Source organism: Rhinatrema bivittatum, chromosome 7 (assembly GCF_901001135.1).
Source record: "Rhinatrema bivittatum chromosome 7, aRhiBiv1.1, whole genome shotgun sequence".
NCBI classification, from domain to species: domain Eukaryota; kingdom Metazoa; phylum Chordata; class Amphibia; order Gymnophiona; family Rhinatrematidae; genus Rhinatrema; species Rhinatrema bivittatum.
Window position 1 is genome coordinate 279076871 of NC_042621.1, and position 23198 is coordinate 279100068.

General features: G+C 46.9%; 1 protein-coding gene across 1 annotated transcript in view; it reads right to left on the reverse strand.

Moving 5' to 3' along the window:
* CFAP43 (cilia and flagella associated protein 43) overlaps window positions 1-23198 on the reverse strand; it is a 368309-nt gene that overhangs the window by 131971 nt on the left and 213140 nt on the right. Inside the window, 3 exon segments of the mRNA XM_029610740.1 lie at window positions 9309-9398; window positions 13239-13445; window positions 14180-14380. Of these exon segments, the coding sequence (XP_029466600.1) occupies window positions 9309-9398; window positions 13239-13445; window positions 14180-14380 (498 nt within the window).

The window sequence follows — 23198 nt, forward strand, 5'->3', positions numbered from 1 at the left end:
AGGGTCCCGCAAGCAAGAATGACTGTTGATAGCAATCCCTAAGAAAAGATGCTCACAGAGGTCAGTACGGAACATAAGAACATAAGAACATGCCATACTGGATCAGACCAAGGGTCCATCAAGCCCAGCATCCTGTTTCCAACAGTGGCCAATCCAGGCCATAAGAACCTGGCAAGTACCCAAAAACTAAGTCTATTTCATGTTACTTTTGCTAGTAATAGCAGTGGCTATTTTCTAAGTCAACTTAATTAATAGCAGGTAATGGACTTCTCCTCCAAGAACTTATCCAATCCTTTTTTAAACACAGCTACACGAACTGCACTAACCACATCCTCTGGTAACAAATTCCAGAGTTTAATTGTGCGTTGAGTGAAAAAGAACTTTCTCCGATCAGTTTTAAATGTGCCCCATGCTAACTTCATGGAGTGCCCCCTAGTCTTTCTATTATCCGAAAGAGTAAATAACTGATTCACATCTACCCGTTCTAGACCTCTCATGATTTTAAACACCTCTATCATATCCCCCCTCAGCCGTCTCTTCTCCAAGCTGAAAAGTCCTAACCTCTTTAGTCTTTCCTTATAGGGGAGCTGTTCCATTCCCCTTATCATTTTAGTCACCCTTCTCTGTACTTTTTTCATCATAATTATATCTTTTTTGAGATGCGGCGACCAGAATTGTACACAGTATTCAAGGTGCGGTCTCAACATGGAGCGATACAGAGGCATTATGACATTTTCCGTTTTATTCACCATTCCCTTCCTAATAATTCCCAACATTCTGTTTGCTTTTTTGACTGCTGCAGCACACTGAACCGATGATTTCAATGTGTTATCCACTATGATGCCTAGATCTCTTTCTTGGGTGGTAGCACCTAATATGGAACCTAACATTGTGTAACTATAGCATGGGTTATTTTTTCCCTATATGCATCACTTTGCACTTTACAAAGTGACTCCTGAACAGGGGAAATCCTGGAGGGTCACTGGGGAGCAACACTGGACAGGTTCCCTTGTGAACAGACCTGCTGCATCTTAAGCGCGACTGAGGGAAATTGCTACCACTAGACCTGTTCTTGGAGCTGGCGAGAAACCGAGAACGAACACCAGCCAGAGCAGTGCCATTCCTTCTCTGGGAACAGAGAAACAAGGGACACCCCTTAGAAGGGATGCACAGTCAGTGTCCAGAGGGGAACCCATAAGGGTTGTCCTGGAACCCAGTCGAATATCCCCTTCCAGAGGTGAGAGGAAAGCAACGGAATCAGGGCTTCCCGATCCTGAAAGACCTTTCAACGCCCCAGAGGAGAGTTGAGGCACAATCACTGATCACTGAGGTGCCAAAATGACCAACCCAGCACAGGCAGCCACCCTCGGATAGGGGAGGTCACCACCATAATCCCAGCGAAAAATGGTCCAACAACCACAGCTGCTGTTTCCCAGCCCTGGCCTCCAAGGTGTTATGGTCCTGGGCCGTGTCCTGGGACCTTCACTCACTACGCGGCCCGATCCGGCCGCGGGAACTCCTTCTCTTCGGCCACCCAGGCCCAAAATGCGGCCTACCGCAGTGTTCTCCCTGCGAGGGAGACGCCGACGACGATCCACGGCTGGTGCCACGCCGGGGTTTCTGATTTAAAGGGGCCAGCGCGGGAAAGCCAGGGGCAGCCTCCTGGTGACGTCAGACGCTGCCGGGTTATTTAAACCCGGCAGCCACAGCTATGCCTCGCCTTGCAACGAGGTTCACTCAGTCCCTGAGTTTCTAGTTGCTGCTTTTGATCTTGGATCATCTCTTCATACTTCTGACCCGGCTCGTCCATTGACTCCGTCTTCAGCTTCCGTCCCTGGTTCTGGCTTCCGACATCTGACTCCTGGCTCCTGACCTTGCTTCGCTCATCGACTCCGGCTTCAGCTTCCGTCCCTGGTTTTGGCTTCCGGCATCTGACTTCTGGCTCCCGACCTTGGCTTGTTCCTGGACTTCGGCTTCATCTCTCACCACTGCCACAGGTACCCGTTCTCCACTTGCCCGGAGGTTTCTCCTAAGCCCCAGCGGCTCGGGTCCTCACGGGCTCCTCCCGGGGGGACTTCGGGCTTCCAAGGGTGAAGTCTCGTCTGACCTTCTGGGCGCCGTCTCTTCGTCGGACTACCTTGGCATCCTGCTCTTCAGATCTTTGGTCGCAGAGGATCCACCTAAGACCAAGAGGCCCGGGTGTTGCGATCCCTCCTGTTGCTGCGCCACAAGAGGCATCTTACCTTCTCTTCTGGAGGCTGCTCCGAAGCCAGGGCCTCGCCTGCGAACTATCCAGGACTTGCTCCAGGGCCTGGGAGGCCTCGCTGTTCTTGAGGCCTGCCTGTGGCTTGCTTGGCTCTGCTTGGAATTCCTGGTTCGGCCACGCCCTTCTCCCTATGGGCCGGCCCGCGGCACTCCACCTCAGTTATAGGGCCAGCGAGGGGCGGTCCAGGTGAACTCCTCCCAGGGAGTTGCCTGCATACAGCAGTATAAAAGGACTTTCACTTCAGTTCCTGTTGGCCTTCGGATCGGGTTCCACAGTTGCCTGTGTCTTCAGACCGATCCAGGTCCTCCGTGGTCTCGCTTGTCTTGACGGCTCCCTATCCTGTGTCTCTGCCTGTTGCCTTGATGTTTGTTCCGGATGTTCCTGATGTTTGTTCCTGTTCCAGTTCCTGATGTTCCTGCTTGCTTTAGGCTGCCAGGAGTGCAGCAACCTGCTTAGGGTGCCAGGAGTGCAGCAACCTACTTTAGGCTGCCAGGAGTGCAGCAACCACCGCTTCCTCTTCCCTGTGCTCGCCCCACTCCTGCGGCTGTAGGACAGGGTGGTCCGCGACCAGCCCATTGGGTCCGCCCGTGTCGGTGGGCTGAGTAGGGCGCCCTGAGGGACAGTGCCAATGTCTTCCTTCCCAGCCCTCGTCTATAATGTCTTTGCTTCAGCCCTCGTCTATGATGTCTTTGCTTCAGCCCTCGTCTATGATGTTTTCGCTTCAGCCCTCGTCTATGATTTCTTCTGTGTTCTAAGGACTCTGTCTGCCCTCGTCCTCTGTCTGGCCTGCTGCCCAATGCCGTTACCCAGCGGCAGGTCCGAAAGGGCTTGGAACAGTCGGAGGACTGTTCATCAATCAACATTGCGTTGTTGGTTGTCGTGGGCGTGCAGGTCCGGCTGAGGGTTAGACTTGCTGTCTAGTCCTTGCTTCTGCCTTGCCTGGTTCTCCATGCTCGCACCGGCTCACCTCCCACGGTGTGGCTTGGGGCGCTTCCCTGAGTCTCGCCATGGCCCAAGGGCTCACTCTACCTGCTCTAGAGGCGACCGCGCTCCTCACGCTCGTAGCAGAACCCGAAGGCCCCGAGCCCTCGGTTCGTCAACGGCGTGGTGGACGTGCTCATAACACCGGGTCTTCTTCAGTGTCTCTCCCCAGCACCGCCTCCCCGCTGCGATGCTCACTGTGGGTTCCCACAGCGTAACACCTGCAGTCCCAGCCGGCCCAAGGGTCCATGATCCTAACAAAGGAGATGCACTGACTCAAAGAATCGAGGCCCCAGTTCAGAGAAAAACCTGCCAAGGACCAAGCCTCAGGGTCTTCCCCACAAATAAGGGGTTTTGGACATGTGATACGTCGAAAGACACATTCCTCTGCTGAGGGAGGAGAGGACACCCAAACCACTCTCCCAATGCCTATCCTTTCAGGGTCCAACCAGGAACGCCATCCTAGGCCAGTCCTGTGGCTGTGGAACACAACCTGTTGAGTCCACCTAGAGGGAAAAATACACACACAGAGATGCCCAGATGGCAGAGGGCAACCAGAGGAACGAGCCCTCTGTGTAAAAGCACGCTGAGCGGTACTCATGCAGTGGTATCCCATCCTACAGATGGCAGCACACCTACGATGAGCGCCATGTCTGTGAATAGAATCCCATGACACAACAAGGACAGAGCATTACATGTTGCCCAATAACAAAGCACAGAGTGTGTGATGATGCTTCCCTCACCAGTGCTCAGCACTGTGTGGTGCAGAATTGACGAGGAGGCTAAGATCATGACGGGACAATGGCAGAACCATGGTATGGCTGAGGACTGCACAGACAGGGAGAATGCCATCTTCCATTATCTGAAGCACTCTGAGTAGATGCCTAGCCTTTCCCCACCACGCATGCTGCATAACAACATCATAGTAACTCCCAGCGGAATGAAGAACAGTGTGACAACAACGTCGCCAGAACTACTGGTGCTCTGGGCAAGGTATGATGGAAGATGGCAGTCTATGGTGTCACCTCCTCCAGTACCTGATAATGCTTCAAGAGGTAGGCCCTCAAAACTATGTCAGGAATGTCTCCTCTTTAATTCCCACAGGGAATGACAGCAGCAAAGTCACTGGTAACCGAAGGTGCCCATGGGGGGTTTGTGGTCATGTCCTGTGGCCTCCAACCACAGCCACTGGTGCCCAGAGTGATAACAGCACCCATAGGGCCCATGGCACTTTCATACTCAACAACGCAAAGTCACAAGGGCACTCAACGACTCTGCATCCAGGTCTTCAACAGCGCTTGACTGAATTATAATCAGTTCGACAGCATAGAGCACCATTCTCGGTGCCACAGGCGCTTGCAGATACCAACCGCCTGATGGCCACGACGGAGACTCCGGTGCCCAAGGTATCGATGGACCAGTGGTACCGAGAAAGCTATGGGCATTTGCAGGGAGAGACCCAGCAGCCCACACTCAAATCCTTGATGCCCAAAGGAACCTATGACTGCCAGTGCCATCAACTGTTCCCCTCGACTCACATAAACGTCCAAGGATGTCGATGCACAAAGCTCTATGGTCTCGCAAGTACTAAGACCGATGAGAGCTCTGCTTGAACCCATTAACACCGATGTACGCATCCCTGCGGGGCCTCCAATGCCGACCGAGATAAGCAGTAGCCAAGGTCCAATAGCTATAGCCCATAAAGAGACAGCCCAGACCTCCTCAGTGCTTTGTAGAGGACACCACCAAGGAGCCTCAAGGGCACGGGACCACTGCGCTTGGATGCCCCAGCTACCAGAGTGCCTTGAGTAGATGGTGATCCCTGTGCTTGATCCATTCAAGGCCAAAAACCCTTGCCACCCAAGGGCTGCAAGGTCACATGGGGGCTTCCAAGAGCCCTGGCAGTCGATGGCTTCAGGGATGACCAGGGCGCTCAATGGTGAACCTGGTGCCTGGTCGGTGGTGCTCGACATAGTTGAAGCAGTAATGAGAGGCATCGGTGGCCCCACACCTCAATGGCCTCGAGGGTGTCAATAGTATTGGGGCAGCACCACATTGTGATGGTATTGAGGCCATATTCTGCACTGGCATCAAGACCATGCACCATGATTACCTAGTGGGCTGCCGCGGCAACAAGGGTAAGCATAAAGGGCTGCTGCAGCGTTGAGGCTACGCACCTCGACAGCATTGAGGGCCTGCCACCCCTTCAACCTCAACAGTCTTGAGGGTGGACATGCATGCACCTTGATGGGATCGAGGGTGTCGATGGCATCAATGGCACCATGGGTGTAGAGGTCCCTGTGGCCGTTGAGAGCACTTTGGAGATCGAAGGCACAGAGTCATCGATGGTACCATGGCACCTTGGCATCGAGTGTGAGGTCACTGAAGCATCAAGGACACCATGGCATCAAGGGCACCGTGGCATCGATGGTGCTGCGGCACCAAGGGCACCATAGTGTCGATGGCACCGAGGGCACTGTGTGTCAATGGCATCACGATATTGAGGGCAACGCTGCCTCGAGACTTCAATGGCATCAAGGACATTGATTTGTGCTGCTACTCCGTCATCTCGATGCCCAAGCCGGTGCAGCAAGACTCTACTTCTACCAAAGCTGATGGCACAGGAGGTTTTACGACCTCGTGGGCAGTCACGCACCTCAATGGCATCAAGGGCGGCCCTGCACCTCGATGGTGTCAAGGGTGAACATGGTGCACAATGATGGACCTGGTCCCTGAAGCAGTCCTGACACTGATGCATCAGATGAACGGGGGGTGGTCACAAATGTGCATGGGCAACAGTTACTGGGCATGGCACTGAGGTACGGCAACAAGCTGCTAGCCCAGGCTCCTGCTCATCCTTTCTCTCAAGAGGACTGCACTGCCAAGACTGGCAAGCAGAAGGGGAGGCAATGTCATCCAGGGCTCCCACCATTGGAGACTAGTTCCTTGGGATGTGGGGAGGATGAGCTCTCCTCCCATAGGAATGGCATGGTCCTCGATCCCTCCACCATTCAAATCCATTGGTGCCGATCGATCGGTGAAATGACATGGAACTCCAGCTTGGGTAGAACTCGGGCAAGTCCCCAGGCTCAGCAGCCTACATGGATCGCCAATGGACTGCATAAGTCAGTCCTGTCAGCACCGGGGAAAGGAAGAAAAGGGAGAAAGAGCAAGGAGAGGATACAGATACAAAACTGCAGAAGCAGTTTTTCTTCGTTTCTTTTTTTCTTTTTTTGTTTTTTAAATAGTAACAGACTCTGCCAGGCTGCACAGGAGAAAGCTCACCATGCAGCCAGCCATGCAGCCAGCAGACAGTTGGAAAGAAGAGGTAAGGAAAAGAAAAAAAATCACTTACAAGAACTGTGAAAAGAGAGCAAAGCTGAATACTGTGAGCACACAGCTTCTGCAACCACACGGCTCCATGGAAAAAAAGAGACTGAAGGAGAGTGATGACTACAGCTGCACATGCTTAGTAGGGCATGTTTGAGAGTTCTAGAATCTTTGAGATCAAAGTTCCATGCTGGGCTACATCCGATGACTTCACCCATGTGTGAGGACTACCATCCTGCTTGTCCTAGGAGAATCAATTTTATAAAAAGCAATCTTCACCCAACCCAGTCCTTAGAACATTTGGGTGCACAATTCAATACAAGGAGTGCTGCATATTTCTAACAATGAAGCTCATGATCAAGTTTTTAAATAAATTTCAAAAATTCTCATCACAAAGAGCACTAAAGGCTTGGGACTATCTTCAAATATTAGGAATAATGACAGCAACAATAGACCAAGTTCCATAGTCTGGAACTCACATGAGACCTCTACAAAGTTCCCTCCTATCTCATTGGCTACCACATACCCAAAATTATGAGTGTAGTCTCTGCCTCCCCAATTCAATAAAGAGAAGTCTTACTTGGTGATCAAAAACACAAAACCTAGAAAAAGGTCTAGAACTGCTATCGTGGACATTAGTAATTACAGATGGGAGTTTAATAGGATGAGGAGCACATCGTCAAAAACAATTAGTATAAGGAATATGGTCTCAGAAAGAAGCCACATGGTCAATCAACAGATTACAAACCAGAGCAATAAAGTTAGCAATATCTCCCTTTCTTCCACTATTAAAGGGAAAAGCTGTTAGAAATCTTTGTGACAATGCAATGGTAGTAGCATATGTGAATAGAGGGGTACAAAAAGTCAGGGGATATCCTACTTACTTGTGAAGAAAGAAATCTACAACAAATTTCTGTAATACATAGTGGAGGTCAAGAAAACCTTCAAGTCGATTTCCTCAGCAGAAATCTTCTGGATCCAAGTGAGTGGGACCTCAGCCAAAACGCATTTCAGAAGATAGTGAATTGATGGCTAATCCCTCAAAAGCACCAAGTTTTCATTCAGCGCACAATTAAACTGTGGAATATGTTGCCAGAAGATGTGATGAAAGCAGTTAGTGTAGTTGGGTTTAAAAAGAGTTTAGTTAACTTCCTGGAGGACAAACCTATAAACCATTGTTAGCCATAAAGACTTGGGAAAGCCACTGCTTATCTTGGTTATTTATGTTATTTATGTTATTTATGTTATTTTGTGTTTTTCTATACCGGCATTCGCGATAGGAATCACATCATGCCGATTTACAATTAACAAAGGGGTGTAAAAAGAAGATACAATAAGAACATTAACAGGTGCGGAACAAAAAACGTTACAGTTACAATAAAACAGGGAAATACACAACTGGGAGCAGTGAAAAATCGATAGGAATTTAACAGAGAGAAAAAAATTTACAAATTTATGGTATTTACTAAGTTATGGACTTTCGCAGAGATATTGTTTACCATGTTAAGGTAAAGTCAGAGTCGGTTAATGGAGAGTTAAGGTTCAGTTGGGGTCTGGAAAGGCTTTCTTAAGCAAGAAGGATTGGACCTATTCTTTGGGATCATGCCGTGAACTTGTGACCCAGATCCCAGATTGACCACTGTCGGAGACAGGATGCTGGGTTTGATGGACCTTTGGTCTGACCCAGTATGGCAATTTCTTGTTAATGACCTCCCACCCCCCAATAGGAAGCATCAACGCACTTCCACCTATACTGAGCTTACTAGCAGGGCCAGGGTCTGTTGAAACCACGGGTAGTAGTAAAGGGCAGATATGGGGGACCCCTTGCATATGTAAAACTTGCAATGTACTTTATTTCTTACTGTGAAGAATACTAGGCTCATTCACCACCCCTGAGAGAGGGGAGTAATTAAAAAATGACACACATAGATGTGAAAATGCCATCTGCGCACTTGCTTTTCCTCCCCTGACCTAAACAAGCCACCAGGAATGCAGCTTAAATGCAGCTTAAAGTCCACATATCATGCAACAGCACGCATACGTTTAGCTGCATTGAGAGAGGACAATTTTCAGGCAACCAATTAGCACAGGTAAAATTCTTGCTAGCCGAGTAACTCGCTTTTGACATCTCTCCCTCCCTTTCTCATCAACCTGTGCCTGTCTGTCTTTCTGCCCTGCTCAGATACTCTCTTCCTTTTTCCCCACCAAGCCTACCTCTCTTCCTTCCTCACCCTGCCCCCCAAACCTTTCTTTCTGTTCCCTCCCCCTCTGCCTTTGCTCTCCTTTTCCTTGGGCTTTCTTCTCAGGCCTCCATCCAGTCTGTTTAGATGGATCGATGCATGAGGTGCTCCACTACATCATTTTCAGAAAAGTCAAAATGGGCCACGATTGCTGCCCCCCTCTCCTTGCTGCTCCATCATGTTCCACCTTCCCTCCGATTTCATGTTCCTACGTGCAATTGACAGATGACGACCAAGGCATGCAGTAGCCCAAAGTCAATAAATGGTTATGACCCTGGAGTTATTTCAACCTTGCTGAAAAACTGAACTAATGTAGTGTGAGGCACTAGCATAGGGTTTTTCCAAGCCAATGAAATATCTGCATTGACTTGGATCTGAGAGCCGGCATATTCCCCCATTTCATGAAGGCAGAGAGCTGGGGAGCTGGTTTTGTCTCTATTTCTAGCTAGAGCGATATAAGAAACAAGAAAATGTAACATCATTATAGTTACCAGGGCAGCAAGTCGCTTTTGCTCTTCAAGTTTCATTTGCTCATCTACTTGTAGTTTTTGTTCAGGCGTGAGGTACTTTTCTACCGTAATCTGTAAACATGAGCAAATCCAGAGTTAAGTTTTTAAAGACTGTACATTTTAAGCTTCTCAATAACATTAAAAATCTCTTCTTTCGTTGGCTCAAATTCACAATCCCATTTCTTGTCAAATCTTTATTTATTTATTTATTTTTAAAGAGATTTCAAAAATTCTCTTTCTAGTACTCTTCTTCATGGGGCCAGTTGCACTAAAGTTTTTTCTCTCATGTTGTGTCTATTAGGAGAATGCTTCTGGACCCATAATAGCTTCAGGTTTTGTTCTGTGTCTCCATTTTTACATTTTGTGGCTCTTGTCTTTCTGGCAGAGAGAATACTAAAAATGAAATAAAGAATGGCGAGATAAATTCCTGTTGGTTTTTAAGTGATTCATAGTCCCCTATTTTGGTTGTTGACCTTTTATACTGGATTCTAGGGAGAAGACATTTTGTTAAAAGAATGCTATCTCAGCACTAGAATACAACAGTTGAAGTAATTAAGACTATTTAGAAAATCAGATTCAATGCTGGCTTTAAAGTAATAATAGCATTGACAGACTATCTGGGGCACAGAGTGATCAGCTGTAGTCTGTGCTGTTTAATAAATCAGTGGCTACTCCTTAACCAATCAAATGGTTCCATTTGTTTCCCAACATTGTGAAGAGGAAGTGTGGCCTACTGATTAGAGCAATGAGCAAAGAACCAGAGAAATCAGCATTCAAATCCCACCACCTCCACTGACATTCCTTGTGTCCTTATACAAGTCACTTTATCTCCCATTGTCTTAGGTAGCCACTTACAGGTAAATTTTCAAAGGAGTTATGCATGTAAATGTAACATAGTATCATAGCAATTTTCAAAAGCCATTTACCCATGCAAGTGCACTTTGGGCCGGATTTTCAAAAGGTTACTCACGTAAATCCAGAGGATTTACATGCGCAACTGGCCTTACGCGCACCGGGCCTATTTTAAAAAGGCCTGGCGATGCGCGTAAAGCCCCGGGACGCGTGTAAGTCCCGGGGCTTGCAAAAAGGGGCAGGGAGGGGGCAGGGCGGGGCCAGAGGCCTCTGACACAGCGGCCATTTGCCGCTGTGTCAGAGATCACGTGCCGGCAGTCGGCCGCGCGCGTAACTTACTTCAGCCCCAGGGCTGAAGTAAGTTTTAAATAAAAAAAAAAGAAATCATCAAAGGTAGGGGTGAAAGGGTGGGGGAGGTAGGGGAAGGGAAGAGAAGGTGGGGTGGGGGTAGAGAAGTTCCTTCCGAGGCCGCTCCGATTTTGGAGCGGCCTGGGAGGGAATAGGGGAAGGCAGCGTGGCTCGGAGCGGGCTCGGCGCGCACAAGGTGCACAATTGTGCAACCTTTGCACGCACCAACCCCCGATTTTATAACATGCACGTGCCTGCACGTGCATGTTATAAAATCGGGCGGACATATGCGCACACTGGGTGGCACGCGCTCATGTAGGCTGTGTGCACTTCTTTTAAAATTTACCCCTTTATGCGGGTAAAACCTATTGACAATTCAATGGTATATACTGTAGCAATTTTCAAAAGCCCACATACACAGGTAAAGTGCATTTACACATGCAAAACCCAGTTTTAAACATCTAAATGCTTTTGAAAATCAGGCCCAAACATTTTAAGTTCTTTGGGACACAGGCTTATCCTTTCTGAATATTTATCACCATTGTACATTGCTGCATACATCCAGTAACACTATAAAAATGACAACTATTATTATTATAAGATACTGCAATCAGATACGGACCAATGCACTAACGTTAATGCTATTTATAAGGAGGTCTATATTTAAAGCAATTTAGATGGATGGATTACTCACAAGTTATCAGTCTAAATCAGAAGTTATCCATCTAGCTTTTAAGTTAGCCATCTAACTCTAAGTTAGCCATTTAAATGTTTAGTTTTGATTATTGATCTCTGCAAGCTTAAAGAGGTATTAAATGCCTTTGCTATCTATCACAAGTGGGTAACATGTTAACAATGCTGTTACAGCGTGTATAGCTTGAGAGAGTATTAATGCTAAATCCACGCTTATGAGGTAATGATATGCAAAAGTATTCAAAACAGCTCATTTGCTCTTAGTACAGTGAAAAGGTACACGTGCTAAGTGTGTAAAATGCATCACAGATGTATTAAAAGAAAATCTTAACTACACTTCAGGTACTTTTAGTTAAGCTTTTATAATACCATCTGCATGCACTTATCTGCAGTAATATGTGCCTCCTTTGCATCTCATTAACACTGGCCATTTATGCACATGTAAAACAGTGTGTTAGTCCTTTGGTGTCCCTTTTTATGGTCAGCAGAGTTTGCCACAAGAGTGACAGCCACTTTCTCTCTTTCCCTGGGATTGAGTGCATCACCTCCATGGCCTACCCAACTCCAGCTGGTCTTGACTGAGAGCAGACTCCAGACTTCTGCACTGCAGTTCACAGTGGTATGGCCTAAGCCACATGGACAGCCTTCATACTATTCTCTTTAACAGGGAAGTAACACAAATACAAGATATTTAGACAGCTATACCAATAATCAAACTGCCTGCATTGATTACTGCTCAAGAAAAAGTACCCACAGAGATCTGCGCCTGCCTTTTCTGTAAATGCTTTATCCCTTGGAAATAACGCATAGATCTCAAAAAGTGATTTAAACACACCCATGGCAATGCAGGTAAAATTATGCATAATGTAGAACATTAGTAATTTTACCTACATGAAGGTTGGACAATTTTTAAAGAGTTCATTTCTGCAGCAAAATGTTCTTTTACCTGCAGAAATGACTTTGAATAATGTCCTCAAAGAGGGTAATTTTCAACCGCATTTCCATGGGTAAAACAAGAGTTCTACAGGCAGAAATGGGCTTTATAAAATTGCCCTCTGATACGCATGCAAGTTAACCTGGACTGCGCAGGCATTCCTGGAGGCAGAGTTGGGGAGGAGTTTGGACTTACGTGCCTATTTGTGGATTTTAAAACGTATGATGGTAACTTTCAAATCGGTGCACACACTCGTCAGCCTGTGCCCAGGTACGTGGCTATCTTGTAACATGCACGCATATATGTGCTCACGTTATAAAATAGCCTGGCCGTGCGCATATGTGCGCCACATTTTAAGTGGGCACATGCAAGTGCACGCAAATGCCGCTTCTCACGCGTAAATCGGGGGATTTAAAAGGGGTGCCTGCTGATGCCATTTCCAGTTCTACCAGTTTGTCCCCAGTTCACCCAGTTAAGAGATAGGTATTCCAACCCCCCATGGTTGGGTAGTCTTCACTCCTCCTAGTTATCCCTGACCCTTAACACCCTGCCGATCTGCCCAGGCTATCTTTATTTTTTTTTTTAACTTACATGGCATCCATAGCAGAAGTAAAGTTACATGGCAGGGTTCCTCGGAACGCACGGGGTCGCGTAAGTATTTACGTGCAAGTCTCAGCTTCATGCCCTGAAACATCCATGCCCCACCCAGACCATGCTCATGCCCCGCTCCTTTTTGAAAATTTCTGAGCTGAATCCGGGTGGCTTTTAAAATCTGCTTGGTGTGCACAAGCCCGATATATTGGCGCATCCCCTAATTAATGTTTGTCGGGCTTTTAAAATTCACCTTTATGCACGTAAATTTTCATTGAAAATTGGTGTAGATATTTCAGCAGATGTAACTTTTGTGTAGGTAGATTTGATGGGAAAATTTCTAAAGTGCACTTATGTGCATTGAAAATTCGTTTAACTTATGCACAATGCTACAAAATTACCCACGACCTGTTTAACAAATTCTGTACAATTTGGCTGTGGTTCAACAGGAAAGTACTGAAACAGTTTCGAGAAGCTTCCAGGGTTCCAGATACCTCGAAGTCTTCCACGGTTAGCGACCTTTCTGGTTTTTCATTGTCCGTAAAGTTTGGATCTATGACTTTCTCCGTCAGTTGCAGGTCTGATATGATTTCTCGAATCCTCATGTTTCTTTCTGTCACACGCAAGATCTCCTGCTCTTTTTGCTTATAAACCACTTGAAAATCCTTATTGAAAGACACTTTAACTTTGTAAATGATGTCCTGGAATAATAAGAAACAAGTATATCGGTAACCCTATAGAATGCTGGTATAGAATGGATTCCAGAGTAGGTAGGTTAGAAAAGGACAAAATAAACGAACAGTGAAAGTTACGTCCTATGCATATGAAGCAATGTGATACCATGCACAGAGGAAGTACTAATATTCTCTGTCATTTAAAACCCATACTGCTAAATAGGTGGTTTTCTAATTTCTTTAAGCTACTTTCTTGGATTTTCCCTGAATCTCTGCAGGATGGCCACATTCAGAACAGGATTACCAATCTTCTCATTGGGAGATCACTTAGATCCAAGGACGGAAGTAAACTGGGGAATTCTCCCTCTTGTGAATGTGGCAGCTTCCCAAGATTCAGGGAACTGCTGGCAATCTTGTTATGAAAATTCTGCAGTCCGAATGACTTCTGAATATTTTTAATTCTACTGTATGCTAGAAATAGTTTCTAAACATATATGCATTTAAATAAACACAGAATGTGCAGGGTTCTTTTCTTTTACTAAGGGTCTGGGAACTTGAACAACACATCTGTTAGACCCAGAGTAACTCATATATTTCTTTAAAAAAAACTTGTACATTTAGGTTTAGGTACTCAAAAAGGTTATGTCTGTGGGAGTGCCAATTAGGTCACAAGCCTATTTTAAAAGTTTCACATCCTATGTTATCCTGACTATCAAAGTAAGACAAACCTATGACCACAATGAGAAATTATATTAACTTACTTGTAATAATATAATCTGATTAATTTTCTGTTCTTTAGTATGGAGATCTAACTGGCTGTACAAGTTAGAGATGTCCTCCACATACAGACCGCTCAGGCTCCCAAGCAGAGCTGTGCTGTCCTCTGGGCTAACTTCCTCTTCCACATCCTCCTCTTCATCCAGTGAAACTTTTGCCTGAATCTCAACAATCTCCTTTCGAGCCTTGAAGGTTAACAAGAAAGTGCAGCATGACTATTGCATCAAAAGGCTGCTCAGCAAGCATCAAGCTACAGCTGGGATAATTATTCATCCTGTCAATTGAGAAGTTACACTTTGAAATCAAAATTGTGCTTGCTTGCTACAGTCCTTCCTACTTAAGACTCCTTATGATATACTAATCAGCTCCAATTAAATGAATTCAGCATTCCCTCTGTCAAATACTTAGGGGCGGATTTTAAAAGGAGCGCGATTAGCCTACTTTTGTTTGCGCTCCAGGCTCTGCGCGCGCCGGTAGGCCTATGTAAAATAGGCTTCCCGGCGCGCAGGGCCCTGCTCGCCTAAATCCGCCCGGTTTTGGGCGGATTTAGGCGAGCAGGGCTCTTAAAATCCGCCCCTTAGTGTTAGAACTTTTCCAGGTTAGTTCACTCGGCACTGTATATAAAATTTTGTAACTTAGGAAAGACAATTTAAATTGAGAATAATTCATGTTCACGTGGAATATGGGTACATTTCCAAGAAGCTGCTGAGCTGCAAAGATAATTGGTTTATGTTAGGTTTACTTTTAACAAAAGCTAAATTTTCAGCTGAAAATTCAGCTAAAATCTAGCCAATTAAAATGTTCTAATAGATTTAAGCCTGCTATTTGTGTGATTGGGATTGAAAATCAGTACTATCTGGCTAAAACATAAGCCAACTTGAGAACACCATCAGGACCCTCCCCCCCCCCCCCCCCCCCTTTTTCACCCAGCTAAATTTGCCTTCCTTGTTTTAGCTGGTCAGAAGGAACATTTTGGAAATGGAGAGATCGATATTCAAAATTAAACCTTTACAGGCTGATGCAATACGGTGCCCTCAGCCGAGCGCACTGGTTAACCCGTGGATGGACACGCGTTTTGGAGACGCATCCACAACCCCTTATTCTATAAGGGGAGTAGCACATCCAAAACGCGTGTCCACCCCCCCTGCGAAGCTAATAATGCTCATCACATGTAACCTCATGCTTATGAGGCTATAAGCTATTCTCCCCGATCCCAAAAAAAAAATGTGCGACCAACGCGCACATATTTAATCTCCAAAATTAATGCCTGCCTTGGAACAGGCGTTAATTTTTGGGCAGCCCAAAAAGTGTACAGAAAAGCAGGAAATACTGCTTTTCTCTACTTCCTCAGACTTAATATCATGCTGATATTAAGTCTGAGGAAGTATATTAAAACGTTTTCCTTCCTTTTGTTCCTTCCACTTAATATCATGCTGTTATTAAGTGGAAGGAACAAAAGGAAGGAAAACGTTTTAAAAATATTTTTTTGAAAAAAAAAAGTGTGCCAGCGGTCAGGTTAGGAAAAGGGACACTCGATAATTGAGCGTCCATTTTCCTAACCCATTGACAGCCACCTCTCCTGGCCGCCCATTGCCGAGGAGGTGCTAGGGGTGCCCAATTTCCCCTAGCGCCTCCTTTTACCATGGCAGCCGATTTAAATATTTAATCGGGCGCCCCGGAGATGTTGATCGACATGCGTTAGGAGAGCGGGCGCTCAATCATGAGCTTCCATTTTCCCCATGACAATATTGCATCAGCCTGTCTAAGGGATAACTTGGAGTTAGATGGATACTTTTGAGTTAGATGAATAACTTGCTGTGATGATTTAGGTGTATGTGTGGTAGTCTCAGTACGAAAAATCAGCCTTTAAGCAAAAGGCAGCAACAGCTGGAAGCTGGGGTGAAAGATGATTACACTACCAGGACTACAAATCCCAGGATTCCAGGCACCTGGAATGGTGGTACAAAAAAAAAAAAAAAAAAGGCTGAGTGAGAGGGAGACTCCCTCAGCTCACCAATAGGCTGCTAGTTCCTATAAAAGGACCCAGAGGGGAACAGAGCAGGGATGGAGGAGGTGGAGACAAAGGGCTCCTGGCAAACAAGATAGTACAGTGCTGATGAGGATGACAGATCTGGATGGACATTCCCATTTCTAAGCTAAATCTCTTGTCTAGAAATCGAAGGGGAATTGTGGCTATTCCCTTGGGGATATGGGGAGCTTGTTTAGGAAGCAACAAACAATGTATTGGAAACCACTGCAGATGGTTAGCCCTGATGGAGCAGAACTCATGAGAAATTCAGAGAGGGATGGCTCTAAAAGAAATAAAAGGATGAAAACAGGGTGAGGAACAAGGGCTTATCCAAACCCCCAGGGAAACAATTTCAAGGAGAGGAGCTTTTGCTGTACTTTAAGTTTATCAGCTAAAACCTAGTTTGAGAGAGAGATAAGCTCAACAATGGAAAGGCTGAGCTGTATACACCCAGGGATAGTAGGCTGAAATTACCCTAACTGGTGCTGGAGCAGCTTGCATGGGGGTTAATTAGTTAATTTGTGTTTTGAAGCTCTAACGTTGGAAATGGTGAAGCCATGTAGTGAAAGTCTAGTACTTTTGAACCAAACTTATTAAGTTCTGTTCCTGTATACTTTTGGGAAAACCGTAGTGTTTAGAAACCCTGAACCTTTAAGTTGAAATGTACTCATTTATTGTCTGAAACTGGTACTACAGACTCTCAGGCCGATACAGTACAGTGCGCTCCGACGGAACGCACTGTTAACCTGCCCTTGGACGCGCGTTTTCCCTTACCCCTTATTCAGTAAGGGGCGGAAAACGCGCATCCAACCCGCAGCACCTAATAGCGCCCGCAACATGCAAATGCATGTTGATGGCTCTATTAGTCATTCCCACGCGATACAGAAAGTAAAATGTGCAGCCAAGCCACACATTTTACTTTAAGAAATTAGCGCCTACCCAAAGGTAGGCGCTAGTTTCTGCCGGCACCGGGAAAGAGCACAGAAAAGCAGTAAAAACTGCTTTTCTGTGCACCCTCCGACTTAATATCATGGTGATATTAAGTCGGAGGTCCCGAAGAGTAAAAAAAGTAAAAAAAAAAAAGAAAAAAAAATTTAAAATGGGCTGGCGGCTGTCGGGCCGAAAACCGGACGCTCAATTTTGCCGGCATACGGTTTCTGAGCCCGTGGCTGTCAGCGGGCTCGAGAACCGACACCTGCAAAATTGAGCGTCGGCTGTCAAACCCGCTGACAGCTGCCTGCTCCGGGTCAAAAGGAGGCGCTAGGGACACGCTAGTGTCCCTAGCGCCTCCTTTTGCCCGTTTCTACCGCACCACCTAATTTAAATATAGAATTGCGCGCACAGGCGAGTGGCCTGTGCGCGCGCCAGGAGAGTGGGCGTTCGTCCGCTCTCCCGTGGACTTTACTGAATCAGCCCATATATCAGTTAGAACACCAGGTTTTAAGAGTTATCCTAGTCAATCATTTGGAAACTCTGGCATGGAATCCTTTTAATCTGTGCAAGCCAGCCCAGGAGTGGTACGACTATAAGCAGTACTTATATGCTTATGTTTGTATCTACTTGAAAACTTAAAGGTTGAGCTCTCTTAAGCCTGTCTAAGTTCCAGTTTCAAACTGTTACTGCAATGCTTGAGTGTTAGTTGTTACTGGGGAACTGAATTGTGGCTTGACATGGAGTCATTATTGAGGACTAGAATGGTACAAGGGTTTTTGGGAGACAGAGGAGAACATTGCCAGAACTGTGACAAGGAGACGAAAGTCCAGTTCCAGGTTTTGTTTGGAGTTAAAAGGGAGTTTCCCCCATGGTTGTCAAAGACAAGGTGAAGCAGAAAATATTAGAATCCAGTCTTCTGCATAGAGCCGGGCTTACTAACTGAGATTGATGTGGAACTCATGACTCACAAGATTAATCAGGCTAGGAATAAGAATCCCTCCTGCCTTATTGTGAGATGTATCCGATTTATGTGCAGAGGAGATTCTGGTAATAGAAATAGAGGGTGTTCCACCTCCTGAAGATCCTAAGACCTATAACTTAAAATTGCTCACACTAACTCCAGAAATCAGCCCCACAGACACCCTGAGACTCGAGCGGTGAGGGACGGTTCCCGGGACCCGTCTGGTTGCGAGGTGTCCAGGCTGCTGCTGATTGCTCAGGCCTGGTGTTGGGGCGGGTGACTACTCCTCGCGTCACACTTGCCATTTAGATCGATAACTTGTGAGTTATCCATTTAAATGGCTTTGAATATTGACCTCACTGTATCTAATTCCTGGAAATTGACCCCATACTATACTTTCTTTCAAGGTTCTCCAAAACAAATCAGTACATATCTCTGTGCTGCCATACATATTCCTTGATACTTTTATGAACCTACTTGTGCGGAAAACAGGCATCTGCTATTCACTTTCCTAACCTTAGGCGTCACATGCTGGAAATCAAAGATGAGTGCCTAATTTGTTCCGCCGACCTGACCCTTTCCTGATCTGCCCAACTTTTAGGAATTCAGATAGGGAAACTTTTCAGTTCCGACATATCTAGGTGCCTAACATTTTAGGCTTGATGCCTAGATCTTTTGAACATCATCTTGTTAATTTCTATTTCAATGGAAATGTAAAGATAAAGCAAATGTTGCTTACCTGATGTAACAGGTGTTCTCACAGGACAGCAGGATGTTAGTCCTCACAAATGGGTGACATCGAGGATGGAGCCCACCACGGAAAACTTCTGTCAAAGTTTAAACAGAACTTTGACTGGCCCCTACTGGGCATGCCCAGCAAGGCACTGACCCTGCAGCCAGCAGGGGTCTCCCTTCAGTCTGATTTTCAAAGCTACAGGCAGTGCCTAGAAAGTAAAAATAAAACGAACCCAACACCGCGGGGAGGCGGGCGGGTTTCGGGAGGACTAACATCCTGCTGTCCTGTGAGAACACCTGTTACATCAGGTAAGCAACATTTGCTTTCTCACAGGACAAGCAGGATGGTTGTCCTCACAAATGGGTGAGTACCGAGCTGAGGATGTCCCGACTTGCACCAAATGTACCCAACGGTGTGCAGCAGGCACAACAACTGAGGAGAAATTTGGGAAAGGGCATCCGCACCCTACCGGGTAGGTGGAAGGGTGTTGGTACATCAGGTTGGAAAAAGGTTACGCAAGACAGACTGGCCGAAGATGGAGTCCTGTCTTCCAGCCTTGTCCAAACAATAATGGGCTGCAAAAGTATGGAGAGAAGTCCAGGTTGCAGCTTTGCAGATGTCCGGAAGCGGCACCGATCGAAGGTGTGCCACTGACGTCGCCATGGCCCTCACAGAGTGTGCTTTAACACGGTCTTGAAAAGGAATGCCAGCTTGCTCATAGCAAAAAGAAATGCAGTCCGCCAACCAGGAAGAAAGAGCCTGCTTACCCACAGGTTGTCCCAACTTATTAGGATGGAAAGAGACGAATAATTGAGTGCTCTTCCTGTGGGAAACTGTACGGTCTAGGTAAAAAGCTAGAGCCCGTTTACAGTCTAGGATATGCAGGGTCTGCTCTCCAGAGTTGGAGTGGGGCCTGGGAAAAAAGATAGGTAGTACGATAGATTGATTGATATGAAACTCCGAAACTACCTTAGGTAAAAATTTAGGGTGAGTGCGGAGTACCGCCCGGTCCTGCAGGAGCTTAGTGTAAGGCGGATAGGTAACTAGGGCCTGTAATTCACTAACCCTGCGAGCTGAAGTAACAGCCAAAAGGAATAACACTTTCCAAGTGAGATATTTCAAGTCACAGGAGTGCAGAGGTTCGAAAGGAGGTTTCATGAGACGACCAAGAACCAGGTTAAGGTCCCAGGATGGGGCCGGAGGACGCAAGGGTGGCTTTAGATGGAGTAAGCCCTTAAGAAAGCGTGTTACTAGGGGTTGTACTGAAATAGGATTACCCCCAATACCCTTATGGAAGGCGGCTACCGCACTGACATGCATTCTGATAGAAGAGGTTTAAGACCTGATTCAGAGAGATGCCATAAATAGTCCAAGAATTTGGAGATTGGACAGGAAAGGGGATCAAGGGACTGAGAAGTGCACCATGATGTGTACCTTTTCCATTTGTATGAGTAAGACTTTCTTGTGGAAGGCTTTCGTGAAGCTATCAGGACTCGAGAAACGGAATCTGAAAGGTTAAATGGTTGAAGGACTAACCTTTCAACATCCATGCCGTCAGGGACAAGGCTTGGAGGTTGGGATGGAGGAGGCATCCGTCGTTTTGAGTGAGCAGATGCGGGTCCATTCCCAGAGGAATGTGCCTGCGGATGGAGAGATCCTGGAGTATTGGAAACCATACTTGGCGTGGCCAGTAAAGTGCTATCAGGATCATGGTTCCTCCGTCCTGGCGTAGCTTCACGAGAGTCCTTGACACAAGAGGGAGTGGAGGGAATGCATAGAGCAGACCGGTTGTCCACTTGAGGGAGAATGCATCCCTCGGCCGAGAGTGCTGGCTCCGAATGAGAGAGCAGTAATCGTGCACTTTGTGGTTCTGAGGGGACGCAAAGAGGTCTATGCGGGGAGAACCCCACTTGTGAAACAGAGAGGTCGCTACCAGAGGATCGAGTGACCACTCGTGTGGGTGGAAGACTCGGCTCAGCTGGTCTGCCAATACATTGTCTACTCCCGGCAGGTAAGTGGCCCTGAGGTACATGGAGTGGGAGAGGGCTTCCGCCCAGATCTGCGCAGCTTCCTGACACAGAAGGAAGGAGCCTGTGCCTCCCTGCTTGTTTATGTACCACATGGCCACTTGGTTGTCCGTCTGGATTAAGATTATCTGATGAAAGAGATGATCTTTGAAAGTGCGGAGCGCATAGCGGATTGCTCGAAGTTCCAGGAAATTTATCTGGTGTTCGGCTTCCTCTTTGGACCATAACCCTTGGGTTTGAAAGTCGTCCACATGGGCTCCCCAACCGATGTGAGAAGCGTCGGTGGTTAGGATTACTTGCGGATCCGGTGGAAGAAAAGGTAAGCCCTGAAGGAGGTTGACCTGAGTCGTCCACCAGGTTAAGGATAGGCGCAGCGCTTGTGTGACTGTGACTATGGAGGACAGAGGCTGAAAAGCTTGAATCCATTGGTGTCGTAGAGTCCATTGTGTTACTCTCATGGCTAGTCGGGTCATGGGAGTGACTTGAACCGAGGATGCCATGTGTCTAGGAGAATGAGGAACTGGCGAGCCGTGGCAGTGTTCTGAGACTGGAGCTGGCGAGCCAGGGACATTAGGGTGTGGACCCTCTGAAGTGGAAGGTAAGCCTTTGCCTGTAAGGTGTCCAAGTCTGCTCCAATGAAGAATAAGGTTTGAGACGGGACTAAGCAAGATTTCTCGTAATTGACAAGAAACCCTAAGGAAAGGAGTGTTTGAATTGTCAATTTTAGGGAGGATTGAGCTATCTGTTGGGTGGAGGCCCTGATTAGCCAATCATCCAGGTAGGGGTAGACGTGGACACCTTCCTTCCTTAAGAATGCTGCTACCACTACGAGACATTTGGTAAAGACTCGTGGGGCAGAAGCCAGACCGAAAGGTAGGACACGGTATTGATAATGGTCGTGGCCTACGAGAAACCGCAGATATTTGCGATGGGATTGTGTGATCGCAATGTGGGTATAAGCGTCCTTGAGGTCGAGAGAGCACAGCCAATCCCCTCTTTGTAGCAGAGGGAGCAGTGCGCCTAGGGTTACCATTTTGAACTTCTCTTTTTGAAGGTATTTGTTGAGGGCTCGAAGGTCCAAAATGGGACGTAGTCCCCCTGATTTCTTTGGTATTAGGAAGTATCTGGAATAGAATCCCTTGCCTCGTTGAGAGGGAGGAACGGGTTCTATAGCATTTGATTGCAGAAGAAGAGACACTTCCTGTTGTAATTGAGCCAAATGGGTGGATAGACTCCACGCTTGAAGAGGCGGGGAGTCTGCCGGAAGAGTTATGAAGTTGAGGTGGTAACCCTGTGCGATAATTGTTAGCACCCACTGATCTGAGGTGATCTGCAACCAAGGTTGTAGAAAATGGTACAGTCGACCTCCTACAGGAATGTCTGGAAGAGGGGTTTGGCATGTGTTCCCTACAAGGGAGTCAAAGGCCAGCCCCAGGCCCAGGTGGAGGGGCTACAGTAGGCCTTTGTTTCCTAGGCTGACGCAGCTGAGGCCTAGTAGAGGATCGAGCTGGACGAGGCCTGGCCGATGGAGGGTAGTAACGGCGTGGCCGAAAGAACGACTTCTTAGAGTCCTTCTTAAGTGGTTGTTTGGAGGAAACCTCAGACGGAACAGAAGAAAGTTGTTTCAACGTCTCGTGGTGATCTTTTAATTCAGCTACAATTTGCTGAATTTGTTCCCCAAACAAATTGTCCCCTAAGCAGGGTAAATCCGCTAAACGATCCTGGACTTCTGGGCGAAGGTTGGATGATTTTAACCAAGCCCAACGTCTGGCCGAAATGGCAGTAGCTGAAACCTTTGTGGAGGCATCAAAGATGTCATAAGCCGTTCTGATCTCGTGCTTCCCTGCTTCAAACCCTTTGTTAAGAAGGGCCTGAAGCTGTGGCTGGTATTGGTCAGGTAATGTGTCAGCAAAATCTTGCATCTGTTTAAGGATGGCTCTGTTATATTGCGTCATGTAGAGTTGATATGAGGCTATGCGAGAAATCAGCATAGCTCCATGGTACACTTACCGTCCCACACTGTCCAGGAATTTATTGTCCTTGACCGGCGGAGTGGAGGAGTGTGGCTTTAGACGCTTGGCCTTTCTTTGTGCGGACTCAACCACAACAGAGCGATGATCCAGTTGAGGCTTTTGAAAGCCTGGTGCTGACTGGACGAGGTATGTGGAGTCAGCCTTCTTGTTAACTGGTGATACAGATGAAGGAGATTCCCAGTTTTTCTTTAAGAGATCGAGAAACACCTGGTGAATGGGGATGGAAGCGATGATTTTTGGAGCATCCAAAAATTGAAGCAGTTCCATCATCTGGTGTCTGTCAT